The 13,345-nt window shown below is 41.0% G+C and overlaps 1 protein-coding gene across 2 annotated transcripts in view; it reads right to left on the reverse strand.

Moving 5' to 3' along the window:
- PPP2R2B (protein phosphatase 2 regulatory subunit Bbeta) overlaps window positions 1–13,345 on the reverse strand; it is a 448,022-nt gene that overhangs the window by 50,666 nt on the left and 384,011 nt on the right. For both annotated transcript variants that reach the window (XM_035014406.1, XM_035014407.1), the window contains one exon: window positions 11,191–11,368. In XM_035014406.1, coding sequence (XP_034870297.1) covers window positions 11,191–11,368 — 178 coding nt within the window. The remainder of the gene's footprint in view (window positions 1–11,190; window positions 11,369–13,345) is intronic.

Genomic DNA, 13,345 nt, shown 5'->3' on the forward strand with positions numbered 1-13,345 from the left:
ACATGTGGGCGGGGACTAGTTACCAAAAATTCAGTGGCTGATAGGGATGATGGGACAGGGTATTTCATATCTGCGTCATCCAGAAACCCAGGCCTTTCCTCTTACTCTGTTCTAAAAGGAGATGCACACCTTCAGCGTATGTGGTTTTGCCCTTCAGGTTGGGAGGGAAAGAGAAAAGAGATAAGCAGTGCGTGGCTTCCTGTATTATCTTGAAAACAGAATGACGCATTTTGACAGTCAATTTTCTCTTCCCTATGCTTTAGAGCTCTCTATTCAAATTATTTCCCTGTTGTCCCAAAGAACTAAATGGCAAAAGCAAAACAGCACTGGATTCACGGCTAATATCCAAGGCATAGAGCCAACAGATTGCTATTAAATTAACCCTGGGGCTTGACAGATCTGTTCTTCCTGACCCCAACTGCTTATGGCATTCCTTATTAATGCTGAGCCCAGACAAATTACCTCTGCTAACAAAAGGGGTTAATCTGCTTCTCTGTCGGGACTCTGGAGGCAGCTCTGAGGACAGGAGGGGGCACAGCTAGTTTGGCAGCTGAGCTCCATGCTTGGAAGGCAGAAGGAGGGAAGGTGAGGGCATCACTGTGCCAGGCAGGGCCTAAGGCATCATTTAAAATAATAATTGAAGACACTGGGAGGTCACCCCTTAAGGGATTGGCTTCAAACAAATAAGAAGCCAGAGTCATAAATTACATCACCAGTGGGGTGAGGGAATGGAGAGGGTAATGGCAGGACGCTAAGGGGTAGCACGGGGGCCATTCAAAAGTCATTTTCTTCATCACCAGTTTGGAAAAAGCTTTCTACCAAAAAAAAAAAAAAAAAAAAAAGTCTACTGCAACACGATAAAAGAAAGAGACTGACAATAAACTGTATATACAGAAATAGGGAAACAATTAAGAAAATTCTGATCTACCTCACGAAATTGTTTTTGCAATGTAATTCCAAGTCTGTTAAAAGCCATGAAACATTGTATCTATAGCATGATCATAGTCATTTAAAACTTACACTCTGAAAATGATGAGCTAAAAGGCAAGATACTAAATGTAATAGTTCTATCTGGGTGGGTCTATGAATTTTCAATTATCAGTTATCATTTCAACATTTTCTTTTAATCAAGTAGTATTTCAGGACAGAAAAAGGCAAGGTATTTTATATTTATATAAAATATATATTATATATATATAATATATATGTATAAAATTAGGTAAGAGAAGTTAGATACAAAATATATACACAGTCTGACCAGAGTCATGTAAAAAAATTAGAGAGAGACACAGAGAGAGAGAGAATACAGAATGGAAGGAAATGTGGTTAGTATCTTACAGGGATTAGATGGAAGGTCAGCATGTAAGTTACCCTTTAGTAACTCTAGTTTATAAAGGGTAACTTACCTTTACCACTCGCTCATTCATTCATTCATTCCTTCATGAAAATCTACAAATGTTTACAAAGAACCTGCCAGTACTTTTCTGGGTATAGGGGATACAGCCATGACCAAAATAGACCAAAAATCCCCCTGATCTGTGGAGCCTATATCCTAGCAGGGCACAAAGCAAGGCAGATAAATATAATATATATTATACTAGACTGTAATAACTGCTAAGCAGAAAAAGAAAGCAAGGAAAAGAAAGAGAAATGGTACGTGTGTGAGTGGACAGGTGTGTGTATGTCCTAGACTGAATAGGAGGAGGCTTTCTGGATAAATACTTAAGATTTTTTCCCTTTTATTATTTATTTGTTTTTCTCAGCCCTTGTAGTTGAATTAGCTAGCATGATATTAAAATTTTGATGTAAACCCCCTGTATATACAACCAAAGCTAATCGGTGAGATTATAGGTGATTCTAATAATCTCCACAATAAATACTTATTTTTAAACAAGAAACATAAAAAAGTCATTTCCTAGTGTTAGAACTATCTATGAGAGAGGTGAGAAACCAGGAGCCTTATCACCATGGGTAAAGTTCAAGATGATACTGTGATAAGTATCATGATTGTAACAAAACTGGGTCAGGAGATGGGGATTGAATTTTGATTCCAAGTCTGTTTTGCTCGCAGAACATGGGAAAGTCATTTTCTCTCTCTGGATTTCCATTTTTTCACCTTTGAATGGGCATAGTCCTATTTACTCCAATAACCTCTGAGAATTTTGATTATGAAATAATTTCATGGAGAAAGTTATTAAGTGGCTTTTTAGTAGACGAATAATCCCATCTCTCAAAACAAAAACAAAAGCAAAAACCAAACCCGACCATTTATTTTTCCACAGATAGCTTTCTTTGCATTAGTTTTGTGGGCTTTTTAAGCTGATGTCCTTGCATGCTTCTGTCTTTATCAGTGCTGATTTTGCTGATAATGACAAGATTTTTGTTTTTGTTTTTGTTTTGTTTCATTTCCTTTCTAAGCCCTGCCTAAGCCAATCAAGGGCAGGAAAACCAAACAGGAGGCCTATCTGCAGGCCAGGCTGGAGAGTGGAGTCTATGTTTGCCTGGGAAAGACACCCATGTTCAAGAGCAGTTGAAGCTTTTCATGTCACTGTAGTTACAGCCTGCCAGTCTGAAGGTGGAGAATAGCCTTAACCACATTAGAGTTGGATTTCCTTTTAGGGGACATGAATTGCTTTGTGGGTTTTTTTTTGTTTTGTTTTGTTTTTCTTTCCAAAGTCTGAATGTAATCTTTGGATATTAAGTACTGATTACAAAGCATCCAGATCTTGTTAGCTGAACAGATGTGTTACTTGATGATAAGACACTGACAATCTCTGAAGAGGACTCTAAGGGATATTCCTCTTTTAACAGCTTAAAAAAAGCCAATGTGCAAATATTTATGGAGGGTTTGCTGATTGCTAAGCTCTATATGTGAGACCAACAAAGAGACACATGGTGCCATATTAGTTACTGCTTCTAAGTATGTACTGAGCTACAAAAGACACTGGGCTGAGATGATCTTCATGATTTGGGGGAGGGGCATTTGAAAATCCCATAACCACAGACTCTTTACTATTCATGTGACATAGAGCTTGAATTCCACCATTAGGAAACACCCAGTATTTCCTTCCAAGGTCAATTCAGATGTTACTTACTTTATGACGCATTCTAGCCTTTCCTTCATGATTCTCCTTATCCTGTGCATCCATAGCACCCTGAATATACCTAACAATCCATATTTTAGTACTAATTGAGTACTTTGAGATGGTGAGATAGAGTATATTTCACTGGAGTATGGAGTAAGAATGACTGAGATTTTAATCCCCAAGTCTGTGACCAGTTACATAATCTTGAATGCCTTTAAACTTGTCAACTCATCTATAAAAAGAGGCAGAAAACTACAATAGATGGGGGCGCCTGGGTGGCTCAGTTGTTAAGCGTCTGCCTTTGGCTCAGGTCATGATCCCAGGGTCCTGAGATTGAGCCCCACATCAGGCTCCCTGCTCGGCCAGGAAGCCTGCTTCTCCCTCTCCCACTGCCCCCTGCTTGTGTTCCCTCTCTCTCTGTCAAATAAATAAATAAATAAATAAAATCTTTAAAAAAAAAAAGAAAACTACAATAGATGATGTGTAGAACATACCTGGTGCTTAATACAGGCTCCAAAAATTGTTAGCCTCATCTTCCCTAGTATGGTGACATGTCTCTCCCTCCGTCCACATACTTGCTTTGCTGGTTTTGTGATATGTTAACTTGGTTAGGCTGAATCCTTAGTGTTCCCTTTGTAGGATGTTTCTGGTTATGGTGGGCTAACAGGAGGTTTGGAGGACAGAAGGGAGGAAGCAGCTGTTATGTATCTCACACACACACACACACACACACACACACACACACACACACACCCCTTCTCCCACTTATTCAATCAAACACGAATCCAAGTGCTATTATAAGGGATCTGCTGTAAGAAATTCTGCAGATGTGATTAAAGGCCCCAATAGGTTGACTTTAAGTTCATCAAAGGAAGATTATCCTAGGTGGGCCTTAATTAATCGGTTGGAAGATATTTAAAGGAAAGCTTAGGCCTTCCCTGAGAAAGAGACTCCAAAAGGCTGCTGGGTCTGCAATTGTTCTCTCTTCCTGACCATGATGTGTGGACAAGCTTCAAATCACCCTCATGCTCTTCCAGCCTACTTGTGATTTTCCATTCCTGACTGATTGCCTTATAGATCATGGACTACCTTGGCCAGCCACATAACTACAAGGCTAATTCATTATAATAAGTCAGTCTCTCTCCCTCTCCCTCTTCTCCTTTCTGTAGACAGACAAACAGACAGACAGACACACACACACACACACACATACACACACTGCTCCCCCAGAGTTTTGCTTCTCTGACTGAACTCTGACTGATTCATCTACCCTTCAGATTATAGAGTTGTATTATCAGGGTTGGAGTTTTATTCATCTTGGCATTTCTAGTACACATAGTAAGTGTTCAATAAATGTTTATGGACTTTAATTCATTGTGACTTAGCCCCCTTCTCTAGGGGTAGTTTTTTAAAATGCAGAAAATCCATAGTAGGTCAATAATAGGTCAAGATACCAAGCCTGGATACTGTAAATCATTTAGCTTGTGGTTTTCCTAGGAAAGAATGGGATCCAGGCAACAAGATTAGAAGAATAGGGGGCTGGGGAAATGTTACAGATAATAATAGCTACGATTTATTAAGCCACCTCTCTGTGCCAAGCACATGGTTAAGAAATTGACATGATGATCTCATTTAATACCACAATCACCTTACAAGATACCTGGTATTATTATCTCCATTAACTGATGAGGAAATGGAGGGTCAGAGAGATGTTAAGCAACTTGTCAAGGTCACACAGATTATAGGGGATTAAACTGGATTCAAATCCAGTGAATGTGACTCCTGAGTCTAACTACTAAGCTAACTACTACTAACTACTAAGCATTCCTAACATACTAAGCTGTACTGCTCTGAGGAAGCTCAAAAAGCCCAAGAAGTCTGCCTAGCTGCATTCTTGCCCTCTCACCTGACAACATGAGGTCCAACTGGCTTTCCCTGTGCAGGGAAAATCCCTTGTCTCATAAAGCCCTAGGTATGGCAAAGACAGAGGGTCAGCAGCCACACACGCAAAGCACCAGGCCCCCCAAAACCCACTAGGGCTGCGTTTAATACAGGAAGGAGGCTGCCCCAGCACACATGGGCCAGTGTGCTGGAGGTGTCACTGGAGTGCTCTCCTTTTACACTAAATGCCAGTCTCAGAGTGATATGTACATTTGTGGATGGAAGCCAGAGCAGCAACAAGGGAGATGAACTGGTATCAGGCCCCACGGTTTTCCTTCATAGCCTTCCCAGTAGAATCCCATCAAATTAAAAGGCCGCTGTCCATGGTACTACAGAGAGACAAGAGTTGAGGTTATATGGTTCCCTGATCAGGGAATCAAGACCAAAAGGGCCTCAGCTCAGTTGACAAATGAAACTGATGCACAGGGCTGCTAAGACCAAAGTCAGTAATGAAGCACACTGTGAGTCCAGATGTCTTCTCTCAGAGAGATGCTCTGTCTCATGCCCAGAGACCAGATTGTAAGATGTGGCTTCTGCTGACCTCTTTAGCCTTGCTTATACCATGCTCCACCACATTCTCTGGGCTCCAGTCACAGTGGCCTTTTTAGAATTCCCTCAACATTGTCATCCTCCCTCCTGCCACATGCCCTTTGTACATACTAGACCAATCTCTTCCCACCTCTTTGCCAAGTTAGCTCATACTCTTTCAGATCTCAACTTAATAATCAATTTCTCTGCAAAGTCTTCTTTTATTCCCTCATCTGAATCAGATTTCAAAAAAGAAGCATTCACACAACTATTTTTCCTTTCCTTACAGGGCTTCTGTTTGTAATTACATGCTCATTAGTATGATTATTTGATGAATGTCATTCTGAAAGCAGAAAATTTCTTTTCACTTTTGCATCCCCATGGCTTTAGTGCAGTGCCTGGCACAAACTAGGTGCTCAGTATACAGTTGTTGAGGGCTGGATCTTTACTTTTACTTGACAGGAGCCTATTAATTGGTCCCATATTGGACTAGGTAAGGGCCCAGGTCAACTCATTCTTGGTCCTGAAAAGAGAGTTCAAAGGATCCTAAGTATACCAGAGAAAACTAATTTGAAAAGTTAGGGCTGCTTCTTGCCCTAGAAAATCACTAATCTAGAAATGAGTTATTATTGTCCTAAAGTGGTTAACCCATTAAGGCCAAAGTTCGACCACTTCAAGACAGAACCTGTTACATAAGACAAGGACAGACTGGCTATGGAGGGAAGGGAGAGGATTCAAGGTGTCAGGAGGCCAGGAAAGCTTCAATCTGATCTGGTGTTAAACACAAGACCCTGGACTTTAGAGACCCTGTAAATATGTGGTAACTAGGGTACTAGGTACTTCAGAGACCCTGCAAATATGTGGTAACTAGGTAACTAATGAACAACATCGTGAAAAGAGCACCCAACTGCAAAACCAGAGGAGGAGTCTAGAATGGAGAAGATGACCCAGATAATGAATTCAGCAGAATAGAGTCCACTATACTAACATTCAACTTTTTTAGTTTCCTTGTCCTTTCCATGATAATCATTCTTGTTTTGAAACCTGTTTGTCATTCATTTAGCAGAGTATTGGCCTAAACATATATGTTTATGTGTGTATATGTACATGTATGTACGTATATATGGATATATTTTATATGTAGTTGACCCTTGAACAATGTGGGGACTAGAGTCAGTGACCCCCATGCAGTCAAAAATCCACATATAACTTTTGGCTCCCTTAAGTCTTAATGACTAATACCTTACTGTTGACCAGAAACCTTACTGATAACATAAGTTGATTAACACATATTTTGTATGCTATATATATTATACACTATATTCTTACAATAAAGTTAGCTAGAGAAAAGAAAACATTATTAAGAATATCATAAGGAAGAGACAGATACATTTATAGTACTGTATTGCATTTATCGAAAAAAAAAATCTACATGTAAGTGGACCCATGTAGTTCAAACCCATGCTGTCCAAGGGTCAATTGTATATATAAAATTTATCCACATATACATATTAAAATATAAATCTTTTAAATATGAATATATAAAATATAATCTTTTAAAAAATTCTCACAATCCTCTTCGATAAAGCTCCTCTCTAAAGATCATGAAACAGAGAGTGGATAAATTAAGAACCATGTTAAAGCTTATATACTCAGCAAGTGGTAGAACTGAGTGTGAACTTGAGGACTCTCAGAGCTACTAGGACTTTTAGGACTCCACAGCCTGTGTTCTCAACCATAATGCCAGTGTCATACCAAATGCCAGGCAGTGGAAGTCATGACTTTATTTTTTAACCAGACTGCAAGACCACTTGTCCTACTATTTACTTTTCTTTACATATACTTACTTTGTAACTTAAGTGGATTTCTCAGCATCTATGAAATCATCAGATTGATATGATAGTTGTATTTTCTAGTAGTCATGACCATACATACCTAATTTTGGAAATGAAAAAAGTCCACATAGTGCTTAGAAGCACCTTGACTACCACCCCTACTCCTACCATGCTCTGGGAGCCCCACATTATTCTATCCCGAACCATGCTTTTCAGCCTTCACAGTGGATAAGAGGCATTATAGAAATGGAACTAAACAATGTGTGATTTAATAAGAGCTGCCTGCTGGTTGGTGTTTTTCTGAGGGTGTTTTGAAAGCTGGCCGCTTCCTACCCCAGAGGTGGCTGCACTTCAGTGACAAGAGGCAAAAGGGTCCCAGTTTGTACCATCAGCTCAGTGCTTAAGGCGGTTTGGTTGAAAAAAACTATATCGATATCAGTGATCATCATTCTCATGATGACAATGATTATTTTACATATGGCTGCTTTAAGGGTGAGTGGCACAGTCTCATTTGTATGCCAGCATCTGGCAGGCTGTCACACATCTGCAGAATATAACCTAAATTGTGCTATTAATATTTCCCCTTTGCATTCTCCCCAAGGCATCTGTCTCCCAAAACGCCTAAAGAAACCCCCCTCCCTCTTGAAGGCCTAGAGGCAAATCCAGAAAACATGTCACCTAGACTGGGGACAGCAGGTGCTCAGAGTGACAGCAGCTGAGACTGAGCAGATTCCTGGCTCTTGGAAAAGATGTAAAGGGAGAAAGGGAACCACAACCCATATTCATTCTATTAGCAGCTGTACTTCCAGGCAAAATCTGTAGGCAGGTTCTCTGAGGCTCAGATAGTAGGTAGAGTCTGCTCTGTGAATAACAAGAGGTGCCAGACATGGTCCTGAGGGTCAGGTCTTAGTGCCTCGATCACTGCCATTGCTTGCTTAAAGCTGCCTTCCTTAGAGTGCCTTGGCAAACCAAGAAACAGACTCTTACGTACGGAGAAAAAAGTAATGGTTATTGGAGGGGAGGTGGGTGTGGGATGGGTGAAATAAGTGATGGGAAAATTAAGGGGCGCACTTGTGATGAGCACTGGGTGTTGTATGGAAGTGCTGAATCACCATATTGTACATCTGAAACTAATATTACACTGTAAGTTAACTAACTGGAATTTAAATAAAAACTTAAAAAAAAAAAGCCTTGGCAACTATCAAGCACTCTTTTTTTTTTTTTTTAAAGATTTTATTCATTTATTCATGAGAGACAGAGAGAGAGAGAGAGAGAAGCAGAGGGAGAAGCAGGCTCCCAAGGAGCAGGGAGCCTGATGTGGGACTCGATCCCAGGACCCTGGGACCATGACCTGAAATGAAGGCAGACGCTTAACTATCTGAGCCACCCAGGTGCCCTATCAAGCACTCTTCTGTGGTGGAGATGAGCTAGCTGTGTACCAAAACCAGGTCAATTTTTTTTTTTTTTTAACACGCATAGCTAAACTATATCTCCCAGCCTGCTTTGCAGTTAGAGGTAACCATGTGACTGACTTCTAACCAATGGAATTCATGCTATTTTAGGGCCTGGCCTAAAAGAGCCTCCTGTGTGTGGTTCTCTACAATCCTTCCTTTTGCTGTCTTGACTGCAGGTAAGGCTGGTGACAGTGGGGAGCTGCAAGATGGAAGGACCTATTTCTCTGATTCACAGTTTGGAGAGGTTGCTTGCTGGTGGGGATCATCCTACTGGACTTTATAATAACAGAAATCATCTTTTATGTGTTTGAGCCACTAGGTGGTCTATTTTTATCAAAACATTCAGAGCTTTACTATAACCAACGTACTCTTTAAGTGAAATTTCCTGCTTAAATTTCATGATCACTGGGGCACCTCGGTGGCTCAGTTGGTTAAGCATCCGACTCTTGGTTTTGGCTCAGGTCATGATCTCGGGGTTGTGAGATTGAGCCCTGTGTCAGGCTCCCCGCTCAGTAGGGAGTCTGCTTGTTCCTCTCCCTCTGCCCCTCCCCCAGCTCGTTCTCTCTCTCTCTCTCTCATTAAATAAATAAATCTTATAAAAAGAATTTCATGATCAACTGTCTACTGGATAGTTCTACTTCAGTGATCTATTGCACTTCAAACTTGACCTGCCCAACCAAAATGGTATTTTCTGTATCTCAGAATGTTCTAGGTACTCAGATACAAGAATGGTCATACAAAGTCTCTTCTCTCATAGAATTTACATTTGAATATGGGGAAATCTAAAATATACACACACAGAATTTCAAATAGTGATATGCGCCATGAAGATAAGAGGGCTAGAGGGCTATTGGTGGCTATTTGGCAGTTAATGGGAAAATGGCCTCTGAGGAGGTGACATTACATTGAAGTTTGAATGATGACATGTAGTTAGCCACGTGAACTCCAGGGACAGAGTATTCCAGAAAGAGGGGACAGCAAATACAAAGAAGAGGCATAAGAACAAGGTTTATCTAGGAACAGATAAGAGGTGAGTCGGCTGAAGCAGAGTGACTTCAGGGAGAGTGATACGATAGGATATCAAAGAGGAAGGAAGGGCCCAGATCATGGAGAATCTTATAGTTCAAGGTAAAGAACTTGGATTTTATTCTAAATTCATTGGGAAGCTACTAGAGTGTCTTAAGCACAGGAAGAATGAAATCTGAATTAAATACTGAAAGGTCCACTCTGTTATGGGAACATGAACTATGTAGAAGACCAAGAAAGAAGGGAGAATAGGCAGGAGATTATTGCAGTCATGCAGATGAGGGGATAGTGGGGATAGTGGCCTATGCTCGAGTAGGGTAGCAGGAGTGGAGAGGGAGAGAGAGCAAGGAGCTGATTCGAGATATACTTCAGACTAAGCACTAGTGGGGCTCATAGATTGGGTCGGGGGTAGGGAGGCTGGTGAGTGAGAGAAAAAAATCCATACTGACTCCTAGGTCAGGCGCTCAGCTGCCTGGGTAGAGAACTCATTACCTGAGAATGGGAATTCAAGTGAGGAGTCAGGAGAGGTAGTGAATAAATGACCCATCTGTATTATAAAACAGAGGGTCATTATAATGGAATTAGAATGTTGGTTCAGACACTCATTCAATAATTTTCTTGATGTTGCTGGATTTTTAGCTATTAGTAATATTTACAGTAGGGGGGTTGTTATATCAAATATACCTTTGGGGCATGGGGACTAGAAGGAAGCATTATGGGGATGTGAGGATTGCTAATAAAGCTTGGTTTCTTGATCTGGATGCTGGTTACACAGATGTGCTTTGTGGAAATTCATCAAGCTGTAAGATTATGATATGTGCACTTCTCAAAATGAGATTCAATGCATGAAGTTCCTATTGTAGTGCTTGGAATTCAATAAATGGCAGCCAGTATTATTTTCACCACACTGATACAATGAAAACCATCTCATGTGTACCTGCGGTCCATGCTGCCCATATAGGCCATTTACAAATCCTTTCACCCCGAGGAAGGAAACCTAACTGAATTCTGGGGTCTTATCTTATAGTTGATAAAGTTGCAACTGACTTGAATCCATGACACACAAATGCCTCTGTGCAAACGAACTGACTCCGAGTCCCAACCCAGACGTGGTCCTGGACCACTACATCAATAAGTGATTCTCGAAGTTTGTTAGGATGAAGGATGGATGCCAACATAATTTAAAAGGGAACAGTCCTCCACAAGCACTAGGAGTTGTGGTAGCAATGGCTTCTTTCTCTTCTACTTCCCCCCAAGTCTGCTCATACCTGAATACTTATGATTCAAGCCAACTGGCTATTGGCCCCCAGGAAAGGATACTAAAACTTTGATTGGTTATTTCAAAGTTCCAGAGGTTAATCCTCAGGTCATCAGCTGACATGTAGGTCTCATAGTCGCTGTTGACTGATATAGAGTTGATGTGATATGTGTGTGCGTTGGCAAACACTCTTCGCGGGGTGGCCTCCACCATCAGGTCCATGGGTCTCAGGACAGGCACCTGGGATGGAAGAGAAACAAATCACTTCAGAACCAAAGCTCTTCACCGGGGAAGAAGTGCGCATGTTTATGTCTTTCACCATCACACACAAAATCATAACCACAGTTAAAAAGCTTGAAGTTAGAGAAGCAGACTGATAAATCCGATGTTCCTGTCTCCTCTGTAACTTCTAGTTTTATTTTACTTTTTTGTCTATTCCTTCCAGTTTTACTTCCTTCTCAAAAGATGTCACCATCACTTAGCCCTCATGGGCAATTTCATCCTTTATAGACTCTGAGCTTTTTTTCCTCTTCGAGGTGACCTCATCCTGGGGGAACTGAACTTAGAATCTGCTGTGCTGTCATTAGCTTCCAGAGTGCCCCAGGCAGCTTGTTTGTTTGTTTTAAACGAGAAGTATAGTTTAAAAAGGAAGTTGTTGGCAAATTTTAGAAATATCTAGTTCAACTTTGATCTACTACATTTATACTGCAGGGCTTAGGAGGTCTAGACCCCATCCAGGCTTTTTTCTTCAATCTTTAAGGGCATTTTGGGAAAATATATAACCACCCAAGATTCTAAGAGCCCAAATTCAGCAGTTAGTATATAGGGCACTCATTGACATCCTGTTTTACCTGGAAAAATCTTGGTTTATACCTGTTGTCTTTGTGTACCAACAACATAATATCCACTTTCACATCAAAACTGTCCTAGTTTGGACAATAAAGTATATGGTTATCTTACTGATATATAAAGTGTGATATATCAGTGATTATTTGTTGAATGAATGAATAAGAATATTTGAGCAAATGTTTTCTTCCCCACCGGTCAAAGAATCAGGCAGTTAAAATCGATTCCCACACATGAAGCTCTTCCTGGCAAATATGAACAAAGACCCACCACTCTTTTGATTCCCTCTTTGAATTCAAGGGCACTTCTGACTACACCTGGGTGAACTGGCTCCTGAGACAGTGAGAGAGAACACCAATGCCTGACAGGGTACAGATTAAAAACAAAACAAACCCAAAACACAGATGTGGTCCTTTACCAGAAACAAGAAAATAAAAGGACCAAAAGCTATTTCCCTTTCAAGGAAGTCATCTCTTGCAACTGAGCTGACTTGCTGACTGATTTGCTTCCAGGTGGTCGATTAAGACTTCAACTTCTGGATTTGTTTTAACCCAGGGGGTGATGGGAAGAGGGCAGAAACAAAGGTTACATTTTGTGAAGTATACTCATCTCAACAGTATAACCTTTTATAAAACAGAATTCTCCCAGTTTAGTCTTTTTTTTTTTTTTTTAAGATTTTATTTATTTGACAGAGAGAGACACAGCGAGAGAGGGAACACAAGCAGGGGGAGTGGGAGAGGGAGAAGCAGGCTTCCCGCTGAGCAGGGAGCCCGATGCGGGGCTCGATCCCAGGACCCTGGGATCATGACCTGAGCCGAAGGCAGACACTTAACGACTCAGCTACCCAGGCGCCCCTCTCCTAGTTTAGTCTTGAAGGAGCTTAGCTCCCTCAAACTTTTGAGAGTTTTTAAATTAAATAATTCAGAAGAATCAGAGTACTGTATTGCTGTGGTGCCAGATAGGTGATGTGAATGTAGGAAGAACCAGGGATCCTCTGAACACCAGGAAAGGGAGGGGAGGGAAAGTCTTTGCGAGCCCTCCACCCCAATTATGGATAATGGTTTTAAAGCATAAGCTCAGGGATGGCAAGAACTGCAAGATCTGGGTTCTCATCACAGATTCATGACATACATAAAGGCTGTGTGACCATGGGTGATTAACTTTCCCCTCTGGGCTCTTGGGATACTATCTGAAAAACCAGTAATACCCACTGTGCCCTAGTTATCAGGAAGGGTAGTTGGGATCTATGGAGATAGTATGTCCTCTGGTTCACCCTCCTTCTCGTCCTTTCAGAAACATTTATTGGGCTATATACAAGGTCCTGGGGCAGTGGTAGAGCATTTGACTGCAAGGTCCGGGGCGGGGCGGAGG

This window comes from Mirounga leonina, unplaced genomic scaffold, assembly GCF_011800145.1.
Source record: "Mirounga leonina isolate KUSES-001 unplaced genomic scaffold, KU_Mleo_1.0 Mir_168, whole genome shotgun sequence".
Taxonomy (NCBI): Eukaryota; Metazoa; Chordata; class Mammalia; order Carnivora; family Phocidae; genus Mirounga; species Mirounga leonina.